General features: G+C 35.4%; 1 protein-coding gene across 1 annotated transcript; it reads left to right on the top strand.

Moving 5' to 3' along the window:
• The first annotated feature begins 4,142 nt into the window (after window positions 1-4,142).
• Window positions 4,143-7,451, top strand: LOC101222469 (caffeoylshikimate esterase). The gene is made up of 8 exons (XM_004140290.3): window positions 4,143-4,899; window positions 5,013-5,042; window positions 5,273-5,402; window positions 5,496-5,642; window positions 5,743-5,873; window positions 5,964-6,101; window positions 6,637-6,735; window positions 6,847-7,451. The coding sequence occupies exons 1-8, from the start codon at window positions 4,591-4,593 to the stop codon at window positions 7,063-7,065; spliced, it is 1,203 nt and encodes a 400-aa protein (XP_004140338.1). The 5' UTR covers window positions 4,143-4,590; the 3' UTR covers window positions 7,066-7,451.
• Window positions 7,452-20,511: the final 13,060 nt, after the last annotated feature.

Genomic DNA, 20,511 nt, shown 5'->3' with positions numbered 1-20,511 from the left:
TGTATAGTTTGATTGAGGGGTGTGTTGACTGTATAGTTTGATTGAGGGGTGTGTTGACTGTATAGTTTGATTGACTGATGTATTAGCATAATATTGACAGACATATGACTGAAGTAAAATAAGTTGACTGTTAGGACGTTGAAAGAAAGAACTTTGTGTCTTGAAGTAATTAAAAGATGGATTGAATGAAATGAGGGGAAAATTGTTAGATTGTATTGGGATGTTTACCTTGTAGGTGCCCCACGGGATCACCAATTTATTGTGCACCTTCGGGAGCATTAGACTGATATGTGTTTCTGCAGAACACTAGACTGATATGTACGTCCCTCGAGGCGTTAGACTGAGATGTGTATCCTACAGGATCACAAGACTGCGACTGTACATGGTGTTCCAATAGAACGTTAACAATTTATTTTCCCCTAACGAGACAGTAGAGAGTCTCTTACTGAGTATTTAAGTACTCATCCTGACGAGACCAGCAAAGGTAATAAAAGCGGCAAACCGGCAAGGGGTAGGAAGGAAGCGTGGTGCCATAGGAAACGTGTTTTTGCTTCCGCTTATGGGTTCTTGTGAGGTTTAAAATGAATTGAAATTTAGTTTACAAACGTTTGTTGTAAATAATATTATTTTATGTTTTCTTGAATGTTTAAAAATCAGGCCTGACTTGAAGATGTTTTTTTTAAATTGCTTACGTTTTGTTTTATATTAATCAAAGTCTTTTATTTGATAAAAATTAACGATCTCGACTTACTTAGAAAAGTTGGGTCGTTACAATAATAAATAAAAAATTATGATTCATAAACTCTAACGTCGATCCATTTGTTTAATTTTGCTGATTTTTTTTAGATGGGGGACAATGATAGAGATTTATGTCATTTTCTATCCCAAATAGATAGAGATAGGTCACTATCACTATCTATTTGAGATAGAAAGTACTTTCTATCTCAAATAGATAGAGACCTGTTGATTACATATGTCTCTATGATCATAGCTACTAAATCTTCTTCTATTAGGTTCACCTGCATAGTAGAACGATTTCTATTTCTATAGTTTCTAGCTAAGTGTTCAGGTTTATTACAATTAAAGCACATAATTTGTTTTGTACGTCTGGATTGGGGTTTATGAGAATTTTTCTGGTTGTTGGGAGCTCGATTCTGAACCTTCATTCTGTTCCCTTTTGGTTTCAGGTCTTGTTTTAGAACATTAGTGGGCTTCTTCCTGGGGACAGCGTTCACCTTCTCATTTTGGTCATGCTTACGAGTCTCATCCTTAATCCTCAACCAGGTGACCAAACTCTCTAGTGAGAACTCCTTCATCTTGTGCTTTAAAGTATTCTTAACATTCTTTCACAGTGAAGGTAACTTGTCGATAATAACAACAACTTGAAACTGCTCATTAAGTGTCATACCTTCACTAACTATTTGATGAGCAATTTTTTTGCAACTCGTGTGATTGGGCCTCCATAGATCTATCATCAGTCATTTGGTCCTTAATCCCTCTCGAGCCAATGAGAGGGTGAGACTCCTTGTTCAAGACTTGGATTCAGTGCTTAAGAGAACAACCTATCTACTAACCCTAAAGCGGGTAGGAGTGAATTCTGTCTTGCATCTTATGTCCCCAGCTATCCACTCGATTTTACCCTTGAAATTGGAGGCTTATTGGGTCAACGCTGATAAACTGCACATACCTATACAGATCTAAGGATAATCTCCTATGAACATGAGTTGATAGTTAGTTCAGGTTTAAGATTAAGTTACTTAGGCCATCAATAATTGAGGTAGGCAATTTTAAACAATAAACGGTGTTATAACGTAAAAGTGACTATTTCATGGTTCAGTCTTATGTAAGTACTTTACATAGGATGCCCCAACTTTCATGTCTCTACATGAACGATTCAGGATCACCTTGTTTGTACTTACTACAAAGCAGACCGCATCCATAGTTTCTCTGCCCGACCATTATTTATATACTATAGACTATTTAGGCTATATACTCGAACTTGATCCACGTTTATGTCTCCACATAAAGTTCAAGTTTATTAAAAATAGCATCGAGACTTAGTTTATTGGATTTAAGATTATAATATTCAATTTCTCAATATAACAACTTTATTGAACAAAATATGATTATAACTACGAGTTTTAGGATAAAAAATTCCAACAAACTCCCACTTAGATTAAAACTCCTGGTGGGATACAACAATGTTGGATTTAACCATGAGAGAATATTATATATATGAGTACAATAAACACATATAAAACTAGGGCACATGCCCAATAAGTCTCCCACTTGTCCTAGTTTACAAACATCTTAGACCTAAACTGTGTAGGTGACCCTCAAACACTTTAGCCGTGAGGGCTTTTGTAAAAGGATCAACAATGTTTTGCTCAGAAGATATGCATCGAGGAAAGTGTCCTCGATGTGCTTTCTCCGACGTACCTGCCAAGGTCGACTTTGACATCGAAGTTACCTTCTTCGATGTTTTTCGTGTATTTGCCGACCTGGAGCTGCGTTGGGGAAGGTACTATTCTTGTAGTAGCATTAGCCATATCTTTGCTATTTACCCTCTCGGGTAGTTGGCGATATATACTGGCCAGATGATGAATATAGCTCAAAGCTAAGCTGCTTATAAAAAATCTATCATAGATCCTAAACTACAAATAACAGAAGGACAGATGAATAGTTAAGAGGTGATGGATTAAAAAGCTATAACTATACATTGGATTAAAGAATAAAGGTCTTCGACCACTGTACAATATGAACAAATAGAATGTAAAGAATATGAAAAAGTGAAAAGAATAGAAAATAACATTACAAATTAGGGGAGATGATAAATGAGATCTTCTTCACTCGGACCTCAAGTTGTCACTCATTGACTAATCGTAGAAAATGAAATAGTGCTTTGCAGATTGGTGGAAACGATAATTCCTTTCCACCAACTCTCTAGGGTTTTGGCCCATTTAGGCACTGTTTTGGCAGTCCATTCAGACATCGTTTTGTGATGTGGCTCATTCAAGCATACTCTTCTTGATAGGGATAAAGTCCCTTTTATAGGTAGATTTAGGCAAAAAATCTACTATTCTGAACATGTCAGCGTCGAAAGATGCCTCTCGTCAAGTCACATCAACTCTATCTACCACTTTTGTCTTCTAGCGAATCTCTTATTGCCTACTGATAAGTTCTTCTTGTGTAGTCTTTAGACGAGTTCCTCTGCGATTTGCTAGCTTCTTCTTTTGTTCTTATTCCTGCGTTAAGACACTAAAAACGTAGTGAAAGTACATGTATAAATGATGTAAAGTGTATTTCTGAATATTTATGAATTTAAACATAAGCTACACATTTTGACACATTTACTATGCATTTTGGTCCCATTATTCTACCTAAAAGGTCATAATAATTTGTACCAAGATTGTTTTGATAATGGTAAAAAATCATATAATATAATATAAACAATCGTCAAATATGTAGACATGATCATTTACCATTATTTCACAATCGTTTAAGATATAATATAAGAATAGACGATTGTACTGTGAAATAATATACTTTAAACGATCGTGTTGACCATGGTAAATGATCATATTGATCATGGTAAACAATCGTGTTGATTAAGGTAAGCAATCGTGTTAGTTATGGTAAGCGATTACATAGTCCAATGTTTGATAGTGAAAACTTCAAATCTAACGATCGTATTTAAAACGATATTTAAACGATCTTTATATTCTCGAATATAAGAAAGATGAAGAAGAATATTGAAACAATTGTAAAATAGCTTTAAAGCATCTTGTTGAAAATAATGAAGATGAAATAAGAAATATAAACATAAGAATAAATCGTTTAAGAGTAGAAGAAAGAAAATATGAGAGAGGAGATGAAGAAATCACAAAGAAGAATAAGAAAAACAAGTGATGAATCGTCTCACACAAATCTAAAATTTATAAAAATATAATGATGATTTCATAAGTTCTTATATTTTGTTACACGTTTTATTACATTTATGTAAATGTTAAAAAATATGGTAGCATGACATCCAGAAAAGAGAATTTGTCAACAAACATTTTTGGCGTATTAGATTCTGATCGGCTGTTAATAGATTTGAGTACAAAATTTTGAAGTATTTTCTTTAGATGCCTTTTAACCAAACATTTTCGTAAGATTCTAACTCACGAAGAAACAAAGAAAGTGATTACTTCAAAAAATTTCACCACATAATGTGCGACAAGAGAAGTGGAGAGAAAATGGGGCTTCTTGAGTGGGTGTGATGTGATGTGTGAAATGTGAATAGAAAGAACAGCGTCTCCTCATTGAATCTTAATATCAAAAACTTGAAATGAAAAGAAAAACAAAAAACAGAAATTGAATGTTTTCCGTCCAAAGTGTAAAAGAAAAAATCAACCACGACAATCATGTTCTTACGAGTTTAATGTTCAAAAGTCGGCAAATTCTCGCTGAGCCAAAACCCCATGTGACCCACGATTGTTCAATGTTTGTTATAAAGACGTCATTGGTTCACCAGATGAGCTGAGGCTTCCGCCAATTCATTTCTTTGCATTTTCTTCTTACTTCTTTTCAACTGCTAAGCCACCGTCCATGGCCCATGAACTTGGATTCCGACCGTCAGAGCTTTCTTTCTTTTACCGGAAGTGTAATTTTCCGTTCGATCTCCGTGAAAATGTCCGATTACCCTTCACCCCTCAAAGAAAAACGATCCCAGAGCCGCCGTTGAGGTGGGGTTCCGGTGGTCGCGTTGTTGTTACAGCGAAGAAGTCGCCGATCGATGGTGTTTCGCCGGAGCTTAATAAAATCGCTTCCCAGAAACTGGACTCCGCTCCAGCCCGCCGACGGGTCCGGTCGGCTTTCATGGAGCTTCAACAGCAGCTGGATCACTGCTTATTCAAGGTTTGCTTTTTACATTATTCAACAACTTGTGCTCTGTGATTCTCTTTTTTGATCGTTTGACTAAAATTTTTCTTTCTGAATTTGTGTATGGGATGGTTGATTTCGTTTGTTAGATGGCTCCTGCTGGGATCAAGACCCAGGAGGTAAGAAATGCTGTCTTAAGTTCATATTTCCAGCATAAGTTACCTTTACTTTTGTTAATAGACCCAACATTTGACTAATTAGTTTTGAAATTAATATCAAAGAAGCCATGGTAGGGGGAATTTTAGCCCCAAATGTCATTGGTGACTTCAACTTTCAATTCATTTGCTCTTAAAGTTTTCACTATATCGTTAGACTGTTAATCTGATGGATGATTTGGATTTATGTGTAGTGGTATGAGTGTAATTCAAGGGGCTTAAATATTTTCTGCAAAAGATGGTTTCCTGAGCCTGATGTTCATATTAAAGGCGCTGTCTGTTTCTGCCATGGCTATGGTGATACCTGCACTTTCTTCTTTGATGGTTTGTAATCGTTTCATTTGTTGTTTCCTTTCATGTTTTCTGTTATGTGATGTCCGAGCAATTTGCTTATGGTAATCTTAAAATTTCATCCAGGAATTGCTAGGCACATTGCTGCATCAGGGTATGCCGTTTACGCTATGGACTATCCAGGTTTCGGACTTTCAGAAGGATTGCACGGTTACATTCCTAACTTTGATCAACTAGTTGATGATGTTATAGAACAGTACAAGAAGTTTAAAGGTTTGTTGTGTTGATACTGACTTTATATGTGGATCATCACTCTTACAATCATTTTTCAGTCCTTTTTGATTGCCGAATCAACTTTTATTTCGACTTGCAGGGAGACCAGAATTGAAAGGATTGCCTCATTTCATATTAGGACAGTCCATGGGGGGAGCTGTTACTTTGAAAATTCACTTGAAGGAACCAAAGCTATGGGATGGAGTGGTTCTTGTGGCTCCCATGTGTAAAGTAAGCTCAAACATTTCCCCAAGGGAAAAGGATTTTGATCTTGTTTTAGGCTGTACATGTCTTTGAATAGTGGCTTCAATGTTTTTTAAGATTGCAGACGATGTGAAACCGCCAGAACCTGTGCTTAAGGTCTTAAATCTAATGTCTAATGTGGTGCCAAAAGCCAAACTTCTCCCAAAGATCGACCTTGGTGAACTAGCTCTCAGAGAAACGAAGAAAAGGAAACTGGTTCGTAAGTCTTACATTCTTCTTCTAGATTTTCATACCAGTGAAGCTTTTGTACATTTAGTTCCTTAAGTACACATTGGTGACTTGAGCGTATATGCTTGATATCCCCATCATGAAGCTTATTGGACATTGAACATCAATGATTGTTATAGAAATCAGTTGTGTTTGACTGCTACTTGTTGCGAGTATGGTAGTTTTTCAGTTTGGGGTTAGTGAAATCAGTTCATACGAACCAAGATTATTGTGTTAAGTTAACATATCAACTATTTATGAGAGAAATGAAATGGCATGTACCTTTAGACCCTCATCTCCCTTGAAAGTTTCTTCTTATTCCGTCTGGTTTGCTTGTAATGCTCTTGAACATTTGAAAACCATTATTATTCCTCATTACTTGCAGGGGCAAAGTGAAATAAAATTTCTTTTTGTTTTCTAGTTAGAAATAATCGATATTTACTTAACATCTAAGTGTGTAAAACAAAAAGAAAAATGATAGTCAAAATCTGTCATCTTACCCTTTTTTATATGGCTTTTCCAGGCAGTCTACAACGTTATATCGTATGATGACAGGATGCGAGTGAAAACTGCCATAGAGCTTTTAAAGGCAACGGATGATATCGAGAAACAAGTTGAGAAAGTTAGTGCTGTTTTCTTATAAGAATGAATCAACATTATTCCTGGTGTTCCTCACATATGTTGCTAATCTTGTCATTTCATTTAGTATTTACTGAATTTAGAGAGATTTCAGGTTTCATCGCCATTACTGGTTCTTCATGGAGCTGCCGACAAGGTGACAGATCCTAAGATTAGTCGTTTTCTATATGAGAAAGCGTCGAGCAAAGACAAGACTCTGAAACTCTATGAACAAGGCTTTCATTGCATTCTAGAAGGAGAGCCAGATGAAAGAATTTTCAATGTTCTTAATGATATCATCCATTGGCTAGATTCCCGATGCTCCTCAACGTAGTTCTTGACTAATTGCACAGTGATATCCATCCATTGTTAATTAATAAGAATGAGTTATATATTTCAAAATTCAAAATCTTCTATTTTAGTCCATTCTTAATTAGTAAGAATGAGTTAGATATTCCAAAATTCAAATCTCCTATTTTAGTCGCTCAACTTCAGTAGTTTTTGGTGTCAAAATTTCATATTGATTATAAGGTTGATTAAGAGTTATAAGATAACATATCAAACTCATGAGGGAGAGTTCAATTTAATAATAAATGACATGCAGTATGCACTTTCCTGGAAGTTTAATCTTTTGTTGTACCCGAAGAAAAAAATTATCAAACTCCATGTATGTGGTAATGTTGATTTCTATCAAATATGAACAAAAAGACTATTAATATAGATTGAAATATGTTGACACTTGTTTTTGTTCACGTTCGTTGTCGTCTCAAACCATTTGTGGGCTTGTTTGTTAACTTGCTTTTCCTGGTGATCTTATCTTGCTTTTAGAGCTAACCTTTATGAAAAAATCCTTGCATTGTTGTAGTGAGTATCACACTTTGATGACTAAATTAGTATAGGAGTATGTTAGGTAGATGAAGCACATGTTAAAAGAAAGCAAAAGGGTGAAAGATCCCTTAAATTCACAACCAACAAAGTCAATTTGTTATCAGACATCATTCATAAAAAAATTAGCAACGTAGTAAAGAGATTAGGGATCAAACCCAAGGGAATTTTGTTTAGGTAACACAAATGTTCAATCAAGAATCAAGAATTTTAATATAGGAAAGTGGGGTTTTGTGAGAACGTATGCAAGAAAAGTAAAGAAAGCAATTAAATGTTCTTTGGGTTTGTATGAAATTTAGAGCACAAAATGTCACGCCCCCTCTCGAATCACCTACTCTTTGCCCAAGAGATGGTGTGAAGTTAACAAACATCGTTCTATTTTAATGACATCTGTTGACTTTGCTAAACTAAACTTTGAACAAATACTTTCATATGAAATCAACAAGTAACATAGCAACATAAACTTGTACTTAATTTGTACCATGTCATAACCCAGCCCAACCTATTTGTTAAAGGTTTAACTAATCTTTCTTAGGCATTACCAGCCCAAAATTATAATAATAAAGAAGACTAACATATACTCCCACGAACAAACAAACTTTTATCGACTCACATACACAAATGTACAGACACAATATACAGCACAACACACACATACTGAAAATGGTGTGGGAAACTTCTAGTGGACTAATGGCACCATGCCAGGTATCGGGAGCTCGATGTCTACTTGAGAAGTAGAAAAATATTTTGAAAGGGTAAGCTACAAAAAATCCAGTAATTGACCAAGTTTCTAGAACAAATTAAGCTTAAAACATTTAAGTGACAAACTTATGAATACATTTCTAGATAGTTCAACTCAGCAAATCATGTTAAATAATTTAATCTTTGCAAATAATTTTAAATAGATATTCAAACTAGCTTTCCTCTCTCTACCATAAAACAAGTCCTAAAAATGAGAGCTAAATCAATACCAATTCCATCTCTGTTGCGATAGTAGAGCGGACACAATACTAACGGTCAAACCTATGAGATCGACATCCCCTCTCAATGTTTCCTCTAAGATAGCATCTCTGTTTCAAATATATATCCTCCGAGCAATAATCTCGCTCATTAGATGTACTACCCATATCTTCTATCACATTGGCTTGATAAAGATTGAAAGGTGAGTTCAGATCAATTGTCCAAGAGTTTCGGGCTAAGGCAAAGATCATAGGACAAAGATGTTCAGACTTAGTTTTGTTCGACCGAGAGAAAAGGCATAGAAAGGACAAAAGCAAGAATTTTGGACTAGCCTTGAGTAGTCTCGAGCGAGATGGAAAAGAGAGAAAATTCTTGTATTGAGACATGAGCATCTTGGCGCTTGTCGACTGAGTTGAAAGACATAATGGTTTTGGAGTTGTGTCTCAGTCCATCTCGAAGTCATGTTCGGCTGGGTCTGGAAGTAGAATAGGAAATTATTAGGATTCTTGGGTAGGGTTTCAGGTATGTCTGGCTAAGAAAAGTGCAGATCTTGAAGGATCTCGGGCCGATTTTGGTCGAGATTATTAAAGGATGCGTGACAGATAGATTTTTGAAAATTTCTAGCACGAGAGGGTTTAGCGTTTTTCGGACGCATAGTTTCATGTGAGTGCAAAAGACCCATTTCTCTCAGTTTTCACCATTTTCACTTCAAGAGCCAGGTAGAGAGAAGAAGTAGAGAAAACTTGAGATTTTTTTGTAAGAGTTAAAGCCAAAGTGTAAGGGTTGCCCGACCAAGCTTTGTTGTGGGTTTCTATCAAGAAGCTACCTTAGAAATGAAGTGTTTGAAGAGACTTGGGCTAAAGAGAAAAAGTAGAGCTTGAGGTTTAGATCCAAGAAGTCCAAGTTTCTTCTTCCTTGTTTAAGAAGCTGAAGAGTTTGCTAAGTTAGAGCTTGTTGTTTTAGGCTCTAAATTTGTTGGAAGCTCGTGTTTAAGCTAGGATAAACTTGTGTTTAAGCTAGGATAAACTTGTGTTTAAGCTAGGATAAACTTGTAGAACTGGTATTGAGTAAGCTAAGACCACCCAAAGAGTTCAAAGAGTTCAAAGAGATCAAGATTAGTAAGAAAATAGTTCCTTTGGGTACGAAAAAGTAAAGAAGTTGAAAAAAGTTTCCCTTTGTTGGAACCAAAGTAACTTGATATTTTCTTGTTAGTTTCAGGAAGAAAAAGCAATTGGACAAATCTATAGACCAAGAATCTTGCCAAAAGTTGTGAGTGACAAAAAAAAAAAAAAAATCAAATAAATTTCTAATTTTGACTTAAGAATTTATGTTTTAAAGCATGTTTGAGTTTAAAATTTTGACTTAAGAATTTATGTTTTAAAGCATGCTTGAGTTAAAATTTTGTATATGCTAGATTTATGAGTTTATTTACGAACCATGATTGAGCTAAATTTCTAAAGCATTCAAATTAAGAAACATTTTTTTAAACATGAGATTTATGCGAATGTGTTTAAATGCTAAGTTTTGAAAGTATTTGAGCAAAACTACATTTGAGACTTGCTTAATGCAAAAGTTTTACATAAGCATGCTAAATTAATTGAGTCAAAGCTTTAGCATGAAATTCCTAAATATGTTTTACTCTATACCGAGATATTTCAAGGTGATTAGGAACCTTACGGAGGAGATTGTCCTGTACACAGAGGTCGTGTGATGAGGGTATCCAGTAGATGCCTAGGGTTTCCATCACATAGACTAGATAAGAGATAGGGGCCTCCACATAAGCCTAAATTTTTCCATCTCATGATAACTATAACGAGATATGGTACTAGTGGCGCCTAGAGTTCCGTCTCACAGGTATTGTATCGAGGGATATTGATTTCATGCCTAGATTTTTGTTCCATAAATATATGAAATTTAAGGTATAGCAAGAAAGAAAAGAGGAAGTTGAAAGTTAAGTTAAGAAAAGGAAGTTGCTTTGCTAAGTTTATGTATTTATTGCTCGAAGTTTTCATTCTTATGTTTTGTTTTAAACGATGTCACTCACAGGACTTTATAACGCACTCTTCATTGTTTCATTTTTCTTATAGGTAGAAACCGTGGTTTCAGTGCCTACTAGCGCTCTGCCTACTTTGCTAGAAGTAGAATAGAATTTGTGACTCGTCTCATTCATGCATACTAAGTTGTAATTAAGTTAGAATGGACTTAGTTGTGTTGTCTATAATACTTTTTGGAAAAGGCTTTTGATTTGATATTTATAATAGTGTTATTTGGTTGACACTTTGAACTTAGTTTTTTTCTATACAAGACTATGAACAAGTTATCCAATAGTTGGGTAAACTTGAAAGTGTTTTGTAAAGATTTAACTTATTATTTTCAAGTTTAGACATTTCTTTTCGCACTTTATATCTAAGTTTATTAAAAGGGATAGATAAGAGTAAAGGTTAAGCATGATCAATATGTGTTGTTAGAAGAAGAATGATATCGGTTGGCTTCACGCCACATCTTGGGACTAGTGGGGAGATGCTCCAAAATGAGGTGTGTGATAACTTGTAGAAATACATATTATTGTAGCCTTTTAAGTGAAATAATGAAGTCTTATCGCATGAAAAGAGAAGAAAACAGAGAGAAAAGAAGTTAATTTGATTACTTCATGAAAAGCCTAACGCAAAAGAACTTGATCCATGTTTTACTATTTTTTAATGCTCTTATTGTAGGATTCTAAGCGGAGAAGAGAAGCTCGGCGGATAGCACGTTAAACGCAAGGAGACCCAACCAACCTCTCAAGGGTGAAGAAGTAGTCGCTAGGCGATCAAGCCGCTAGCAAACAAAAGAGGTTGGCGGAAAAGTCAGAAAAGGACAAATAGATTAGGCTGCACAGTAATCATAACTTTTTAGAGATCTTAATGACGCGTATCGACATGTCAGCATCACTCTCTGTGTATAAATAGAGCTTTTCACTCCCAAAATGAGGTGTGCACAATTTAGCCGGAAAGCAAGCTCTTCATATCATCCATTCTTCTCCCTTACCTTGAGTTTTAGGTGAGAGCTTAAAACAAAACAGAGAAATTCACCCCTCCATTGTTCCCCTCATCTATAGGCAAAAATCAAAGCCAAAGAGTATGAGAGATCATACTTTGCGGCGTAACACATCTATTGTATTTCCACTTTCTATTTCTTATTTTGTGTTGTTTTGTAAGCAGAAGTTCATGGTCGAAAGGCTAAAAGTGTTATTTATGAAACCAATGCATTTCTTCTTCCATTCTCTCATTTTTCTTATCTTGCCTAGATACATGTAATTGATTAGCTAAGTAGTAATGAATGATGTATTCAATGATAAGAAAGTTATAGTTAATGTCGTAAGAGTTTTTGTAAGACCCGAACCTAAATTAAAAGTTAAAAAGGAAATTTTTTTACTAAGTATGTAACTTGGCATTTTAGTTTGAGTACGTGTCAAGAGCTTAAGGTAAGGCAGTTCACGAGAAGGATTTGTGGTAAGACCTCTAAGCCTAAACACTTACAAGAGAAAAAGTTTTTACGAGAAAAGTTGGTAGTTCCCGAAAGAAGTTATGCGATAAGACCTTAGAAAGCTGTTCAGGGATGAAGTTATTCACGGAATGGTACTAGGTGAGAAGAAAGGTTTGATGAGAAGATGTCAAATATGATTTGACATGGGTTAACGTGTAAGATTAAGGTTAGAAATTTAACAACTATAAGGTTGAAGTAGGAGCTGTCCATTGGATAAAGAACAAAGGATGACTAATCCAAATTAAAAGAGTAATATAGATAAAGGATTTGGGTAACTAATTAGGGTATGATGAGAGTTTTGTTGAAATACAAAAGTGTTGCCACCTGGTCTACGTGAGAGACTTTGCGAGAAGAGGAAAGTTGAAGAGTGAGTGCTCTTCTTTCAAATTTTTGTGAGTGTTTTCCTTAATATTTTATGTCAAATGTTTCCTTATAAATCTTTACTGATTTGATGAGTTAATGATTTCTAAAAGATATTTATATGAAAAAGTGTTATGATGTTCAAAGCATGATTTGATCTTAATGTTTATGATATACTGTGCAAACCATTAGTTACTTCCTTTGAAAAAGGTAACTTTTATGTGCATATAAAGAGTTAAAGGACACCATGAGTGTACGAGACTACGTGGTGGTGAAGTTGACCTATAAGTTGAAAAGAGCGGAAAATGCTTAGTGGCCTAACCAATAAGAACGAATCAGGATACTCTCAGATGTTGATGATTCAGTAGTCTAAACGCAAAGTTATGTGACCTAGCGTAGAGAGTGATTCGGGATCCTTGGCGAAATGAAATGGTTTTGAAATGATTTGTTAAGCATAAAGAAAAGTTTATGCGAAATGAAATGATTTGATGGTGTGTTTAAATGACTTGATATTATTTTTGCGAAATGATTATGAAAAGGTATGACAAAAGGTTTGATGCATATACTGAGTTCATATTGCATCGCGTCATCACACCATATTCACCTTGCACCGCCAAGCACAATAGTGTAAATAGGTAGGGTAATGAGTATTGTTTATATGGTTTATTGTATAGTGTATACCGTACCACATAAGTTAGTAAGCAATTGGATAAATTAGAAGCTTAAATTATCTGAGTTCGACCTTGGAATCATCAGGAAATCCCTCTTTGCTTATACTTGGGAGATAAAGAGGAAAGCTTGTGCGACAATGTTTGATTATTATGTTAGCAACACATGAAAATTATTAATATAATTAGATTATTCTTAGGAGATATTATTCTGGAGATATTATTTGATATTATTTCCTTAAGTGTATTTCTCTATGGTTATATATAAGCTTGTATCTCTATTAAATAATGAATGAAATATAGATTAATTCCATAAAATCAACAAAAATGAGTGCACCTTTTATCGCATACGAATGTAAAAATCATTCATTTTGCCGCATAGTAGTTATAAAAATCAAAGTCTTCCATGCTAACCTACGAATGTAGCACTTGAGAGAATCAATTGCATGAAAGAGAATAAGCAAGCTCTTGGCATCGTTGGGGAAGTTATTTTTTTTTTTCTATTTTAACTAAATTGTGCACTAAATTACGCAGAAGTTCAATTTTGGCTGAATCACGTACTTGAGTCGAAAAGTTTGTGAACAACCTGAATTCCAGCTTGATCCTAAAATTGAGAGAACATTTCGAAGAAATTATAGACAAACGCAGAGGCAACAACGAGCGAACATGGACAACCAAAACAGTAACATTTCCAACCAACAAGCCCTAGATCAAAATCCCGCTTATCTCGCCCATGAACTAGATCACCCCATTAGATCATAAGCATCACCTAACCTCTATAACTTCAATTTAGGTATCACATACTTTGAGTTTGGAGAAAACAAACGATTCAAAATCAAACCAGTAATGTTATAAATGTTCCAAAATGTCGAGCAGTTTGGAGGATATCCACGCGAAGATCCTCACGAGCATATAAGAAACTTCTACTCTATTGGTGCGTCGTTTAATATGTCGGGCATATTCGAGACGAATTGTATTTAGCGTTATTCTCACTCACATTACACAACGAAGCTAAACAATGGGCTAACTCCTTGGAGGAAGGGGAAGCTACTACATGAGACGACTTGATTGAAAAATTTATGAGTTATTGCCTCCCATTGAGAACGCAAGAAGAAGGTAGGACCTGATGACCTTCGAACAGAGAGATAATGTGAATCTTATAGACGCATGGAGGCGATTTAAGAGAATGATCAAGGGATGCCCACACCACAGCAACCCTAGCTGTGTTCTCATGGAACGGTTTTATTTTGGGTTAAGCTGAATTACATAGCAATCTATTGACACTGTGTTTATAGGTGGGATGCTTAGATCATCCCACAATCAGATAAAAACAACGTTGGATGCTATGGCCAACAATTGTCACGAATAGAGAGATGATGGATTTAGATCGTGAAGCGAGAGCAAGGGAAGCATAAGAGATAGAGGGAGGATAGAAGATGGAGTAGAAAGGAATGCAATGTGGCATTACGGGGACAAGTTACTAAGATGAACAAACTCCTATAGTCATTGGCATTATCACAACTCAAAGCTGCAGGAAGTTCATTGAAAGCAGTACAACAACTGGATGAGGCTGAATGTGTGGGGTGCAATGGACCTCACAGTGTTGACGCATGCCCTATGAACACAGAAACAGTTGCATACGTGAGACACAACCCCTATTCTAATACTTATAACTCGGGATTGAGAGACCATCATAATTTTAGCTAGGGGGTTCGGAGCAAAATGTTCAACCACGACAAAGTGGTCACTTGAATTACAAGAGTAAAGCATCTAGCTATCATCAAATACCATATCTCGAAAGACCACACAACCATCGCAGCGCCATAACCACGACAACATTCCTAACCAATCTTCTTCTTCTTTTCCATCATCGTCATAAATGGAAGTCCTTTTTTGCTAATATATGCAGAGGAATGATGCCCTTCTATAAGGCCAACCATCATCCATTAAGAATCTTGAATTGCAATTGGGACAGCTTACCAGTGATATCTCTAAAAGATCAAAAGGATCCCTTCCTAGCAATACCAAAACATCAAATCAAGGAGGGGGTTCAGGAAAAGAAAAATGCCAAGCAGTAACACTTAGAATTGAAAGGAACTTGACCATCCGTGAACCAGAGTCTGAACGAAAAAATTCCACTTCAACCTCTACTGTCTAGATTGGAAGTTCAAGTAATAATTCTTATCCTTTAAACTTCTTTTTAACTAATGCTTTACCGCCTCCTCCTTTTCCTAGTTGCTTAAAGAAGAAAGGAAAAAAACAAGAGTTTTTCAAGTTTTTGGACGTTTTGAAGCAATTGCACATCAACATCTCGTTTGTTGATGCGTTAGAGCAAATGCCAGCTTACGTCAAGGTTTTAAAGGACATTTTGGCGAAGAAGAGGCAAATTAACGATCTTGAAATAGTGGCTCTAACGCAAGCAACAAGTGATGTCTTCAAGAAATGGGTACCTGCGAAGAAGACATATCCCAAAAGTTTCACGATTCCCTACTCAATAGGCGAGATGGATATGGGTTCGTGCGCTATGCAATCTTGGGGCAAGCATAAATTTGATGCCTTTCTCTATTTTCAAGAAATTAGAAATAGGGGAGGTACAACCAATGAAAACGAGGCTCTAATTCGCGGATAAATCTATCTCCAAGCCAGATGACAAAATTGAAGATGTTTTGATAAAGGTGGATAAATTCCTATTCCATTTCATCATTTTGGATTACGAAGCTGATCAGGAGGTTCCAATCATGTTGGGGCGGCCATTTCTGTCAACTGGTCACGCCCTCATACATGTCCACCAAGGAAAATTGACCATGCGTTTGAATAATGAAGAAATTAAATTTAATATTTTCAACGCGATGAAACTCCCCGCTGATGTTAAAAATTGCAGCTCAATAGAAGTCCCGGGATGGGGCTATTATGAGGAAGATATATACCACCAGTTGTTTAGCACTGAAGAATTCTTTAAAGATGAATTAGAGTTACTTGAAAAAGTGAATGCCATGTCTGGTGAAAGGATGTTTGAGCCTTTGGACCTGTAAAACAAAGGCAATAATGAGTCCCAATTCGAGTTCATACATCTCTTGCATGGACACCTTATCTATCCATACTCATCGACGTGATACTTGACAACTTCTAAAAATTGGAAAACTCCATCTCTATACTCAACCGATAACTTATTCCTAAGTTTCATCCAACTCTTGTCCATCACTAAAAACCTAGAACATAAATACGTGTAATTAGTCTTATATTCCTTCTCTCAAATGCTAAATTTTCTCTATGAATAAGTTAAACCTCACAAGTATCCAATATCTTAACTTTCAATATATCTATGTTTAAACTAAATAAATCTATCTAACACTTCCAACTAAAAAGCGTTAGCAGTAACCTAAACGAATTATCATAAACTAATGACTAAGATAATTTTAAATAAATAACCTAAACTTTATTACTAACAAAAGAAAATCATGTTCACAAATAATAAACTAGAGGCTACCATAACTGCACGATAGTCACACCAAACCAATAAAAATCTTCAAGTATTTAAACAATTTCAAGAAATTAGAAATTTCATCAATTCAACAATTTTAATATATTTAAATCTCTCTTCAACAATCAAAATCACAATTTCGCTAATTATTATCAAACTATACAATTTCAATTTACAATCTAATTTAACTTATTCATATAACAATTTCAATTTACAATTTATAATAAACATACATACAATAACAATTTTTAATTTAAAATTTATAATAAACATAAATACAACAATTTCAATTTTTAATTTATAATAAAAATACATACAATTTACAATTTATAATAAAAATAAATACAATATACAATTTTAATTTACAATCTACCATAAACATACATACAATCAAAATTTCAATTTCAATTTCAATTTAATTTAACTTATTCAAACAACATATTTAATAACAAATATACATACAATATACAATTTACACATACAATACACAATCTACAATTTACAAAATACAAACATACATACAATTTACAATATACATATACATACATTAATATACAATCTACAATACCCAACATACAATATATATACATTAATACAAATACAATATCCAACATACAATATACATACAAAATACAACATTTTTACCGGTAGAGACAACGAACGAAGACAATGGCGATAGGAGGTTGGTTGGTGTGGCGGATGACAATGGCAATAAGGGCGATGGGTCTCCCTCTCTCTTTCGTCCTCGTCTCTTCTTTCTTCTTTGTTTTGGTTTTGTGTTATATGAACATATAACTAAAATAAAGAGAGTTCTCGTGATGCACCACAAAAAATGTCTCGAGAACTCACCTTCTAACGATGCAGTAAGTGGCCTCGTCGTTAGAAGCTAAGGTAATGTCAACGTGGTCACTTATGGCGTCGTCATTATCTTTTCCAAATCAATCAAATCGTCAAACATTTTGCAACGTCAACAACTAGTATGTCGGCAAAAGGGTTTGTCACAATGATTTAAAGGTTATACCTTTGTTGAAGTGGTCAATGTGCATCGTTTTAGATAGCGCAATGACGATGCAGTTAACGTATACGTCACAAGAGACTACCATTTTAATAATATTTTAGAGATTCGTTGACATCGTTCTTTACGACGTCTCTATTAGGGGGAAAATAGCAACATGGATATGCATGACTAATAGCGTGTATAAATACCCATTATTATAGCCCCTTGTATTAGAATAATGAGGTCAAAATGCATAAGAAGATGATCAAAACGCGTAACTTGTGTTGTAAACGCATAAGTATTTGAAAATATACTTTACATAAGTGTTATGCATGTTTCACGAGATTTTAATGTCTAAATGCAGGATATTGAATAAACAAAGAAACTAGTAAACCGTAGGAAACATTTTGCACAAGGAGTACAACCAGGAACTCATATGGCGATTAACGTCTCCAGGTAAGGAACAAAGTTATAACACGAAGAAGGGTCACTAGAAGAAAAAAGCGGTAGTTGGAGGTGATGTGACGTGCGACAAACACATTTCGATGGATGTCGCTGACAAGTTTAAAAGATAAAAGTTTTCCTCCCAATTGCTACCTATATAAAGCCATCTCCAACAACCTACAAAGAAGATGTTTGAATAGGCACAAGAGACCCAAATCGGCCAAGTACCATAGAGTGTGGCGAAAAGGAATAGTCTTTCTGCCGTCTGTAAATGTTTTCTTCTTCTTCTTCGATCAGTTGTAAAAGCAAAAGCTTGACTCTTGAGAAGAGAAGAATTCATACTTTCATTGTCCCCTAACTTGTAATATGTTTAACTACCTGTCTCTCTATTTTTGTACTTCGTTGTAATATATGTTGTTCATATTGTACAATGGCCTAAGGCCTACAGTCTTTATATATATTGCACACGTATACCTTTTCAATCCATCATTTCTCGACTTTTCGTTTATCAAAGTCTTATTAGTAGTTTAAGTCAATGATAGTTTTTTATAAAAAGTTTAGCTTATAATCCTTATCGCATTAGTTGAGCTATATTTATCACTTGGCCAGTGTCAATTGCCAACTACCCGAGAGGAAAAGTAGCAAGAATAAGACTAATGCACGCAAGGAGAAATTTAGCAACAAACTCCACCTTAGCTAGATAACCTCCAACATTTGTATCTTGAAAGGAGAACAAGTGTGGACATTAGGCACCGAGAGGTTGTTGTTCTTAAGCGCGAAGTTTAGGAGTCTTATAATTGAATACTTCTAGATATATCTCACTTAATCAGACTTAGTCATGTGGATCCCAAAAGGAGACTATGCGTGGTGTTTAATACTCTAAGAGGAGTACGCCTTAATCATAAGTTGGTTGAGTAAGTTAAATTGCATCGAAACTATTGCATCACTTAATCGCATAATGGCGCGTAACCTTCATTCACTCTTTCTCGCATACAAGTTAGTTCGCATATTACTCCATTTTGCATCCATTTACTCCCCTTTACAGATTCTTTAGGTGCACATAAGTAGTTTTAATCCTAGTTCTGATTCTTTTATACCTTATTAGTTAATTCTTATACCGCCTAACTAATGAGTAATTTGCTAGAACTAATGTCTATCAACATTTTCCAGTGTTCGACCCTGAATCATCCAGATAAACCTACAGTTTCGCTTACACTTGGGCAAACAGTAGGATAACTTGTATTCAACGAGGACTTAAGTATTATGTGAGGAAGAGGTATATTGCAAGCATCGTGCATAACCCATGACTCATCGCATTTGCATTACACACACAAAATTAGTAACTCCAATCAAACAAACCAATGACGTCATGGGAACCTCAATTAATATTTTTTAAATAAAACGCTATCATGATGTCATCATGCATGGCATCACCATTTCTCCCTTTTTAGTGACATCATCATTGAAGACCAATGCTGACACTTTTCTCACCATGTCGGCAAAAACCCTTTCTTAAATCGTTCATTATCCCAACGCCACTTTCTGCGTTCATAAAACTCCAATTTTTTTTAGTGTGAGCAAGTGTGGCGTTTAAGACACTGAGAGGTGTTCGCCGACCTTAATTAGAAGACAATTTAAGTGTCTCTATTGTGTCAAGAATTATTGCGTAACTAAATTGCTTACAATGCAGGGACCGACCTTCCTTCACACTTTCTTAACATCCTTTTCCTTGCCACCTTTTACAATGAAAAAATGGTGGAGAGTTGAACCTAGGACCTCTTGTCCACAAGTACATACAGATGTCAGTTGAGCTAAGCTCATGTTGGTTTTTCTCTCGTACTTTACTCTTTCCTATCTAAGCCACACGATTTTCAGTTTCTTTCATTCTCTTCTCAATCTCATCACAACTCTAGCTCTATTTCTCCTGCCGCCGAGCAAGAATCCCTCAAGCTAGTCCCTCGTGCCCAGTTGTGCTTCCGTCGCAAGAATCCCTCGTGCCCAGTCATCGAATCCACCACTGTTGTGAACCCAGCCTTTTTTGTCATTGTGCTTTTGTCGTGAGCACAACCTCGTGGTCGTCGAACCACTGCGTGCCCAACCATTGTTGATAAATTATGTGCGCTTCAAGGTTCCTTTTTTATTATGTTATTTCATTTCTTAAAAATTAATTTTTTTTGTTACTAGTTTGTTACTTCTATCTACCTACTTTTCCATTTTCCGCGGCTTTTTAGGATTCTTGATTTTTGTGGGGTTAGGGTTTAGGTAATGGTGGTTTTCATCGAAGAAGTTCTTCTCTAAACCCGTTGTTTCAACATTCAGCCATAGGGAAAAGCGTTGTGCTTTTTCCCTTTTCATCATTTGGTAAGTGACAAGTGCAAAGTCGAGAACTTTGGGTCTAACATTTTCCTTAAAGAACCTATTTTTATGTTTGTCTCCCTACGGACTTAGTCTTCTACCTCT

Source organism: Cucumis sativus, chromosome 5 (genome assembly GCF_000004075.3).
Source record: "Cucumis sativus cultivar 9930 chromosome 5, Cucumber_9930_V3, whole genome shotgun sequence".
NCBI lineage: Eukaryota > Viridiplantae > Streptophyta > Magnoliopsida > Cucurbitales > Cucurbitaceae > Cucumis > Cucumis sativus.
The sequence above is the reverse complement of the archived record's forward strand: the minus strand, read 5'-3'. Positions and strand labels throughout refer to the sequence as shown.

Bases quoted from the DNA above. Each gene is read 5' to 3' on its own strand.
- LOC101222469 (XM_004140290.3), top strand. From the start codon at position 4,591: ATGGCCCATGAACTTGGATTCCGACCGTCAGAGCTTTCTTTCTTTTAC. The intron at 5,403-5,495 runs GTTTGTAATCGT...AATTTCATCCAG, and splicing joins CTGCACTTTCTTCTTTGATG to GAATTGCTAGGCACATTGCT. The intron at 5,643-5,742 runs GTTTGTTGTGTT...TTCGACTTGCAG, and splicing joins ACAGTACAAGAAGTTTAAAG to GGAGACCAGAATTGAAAGGA.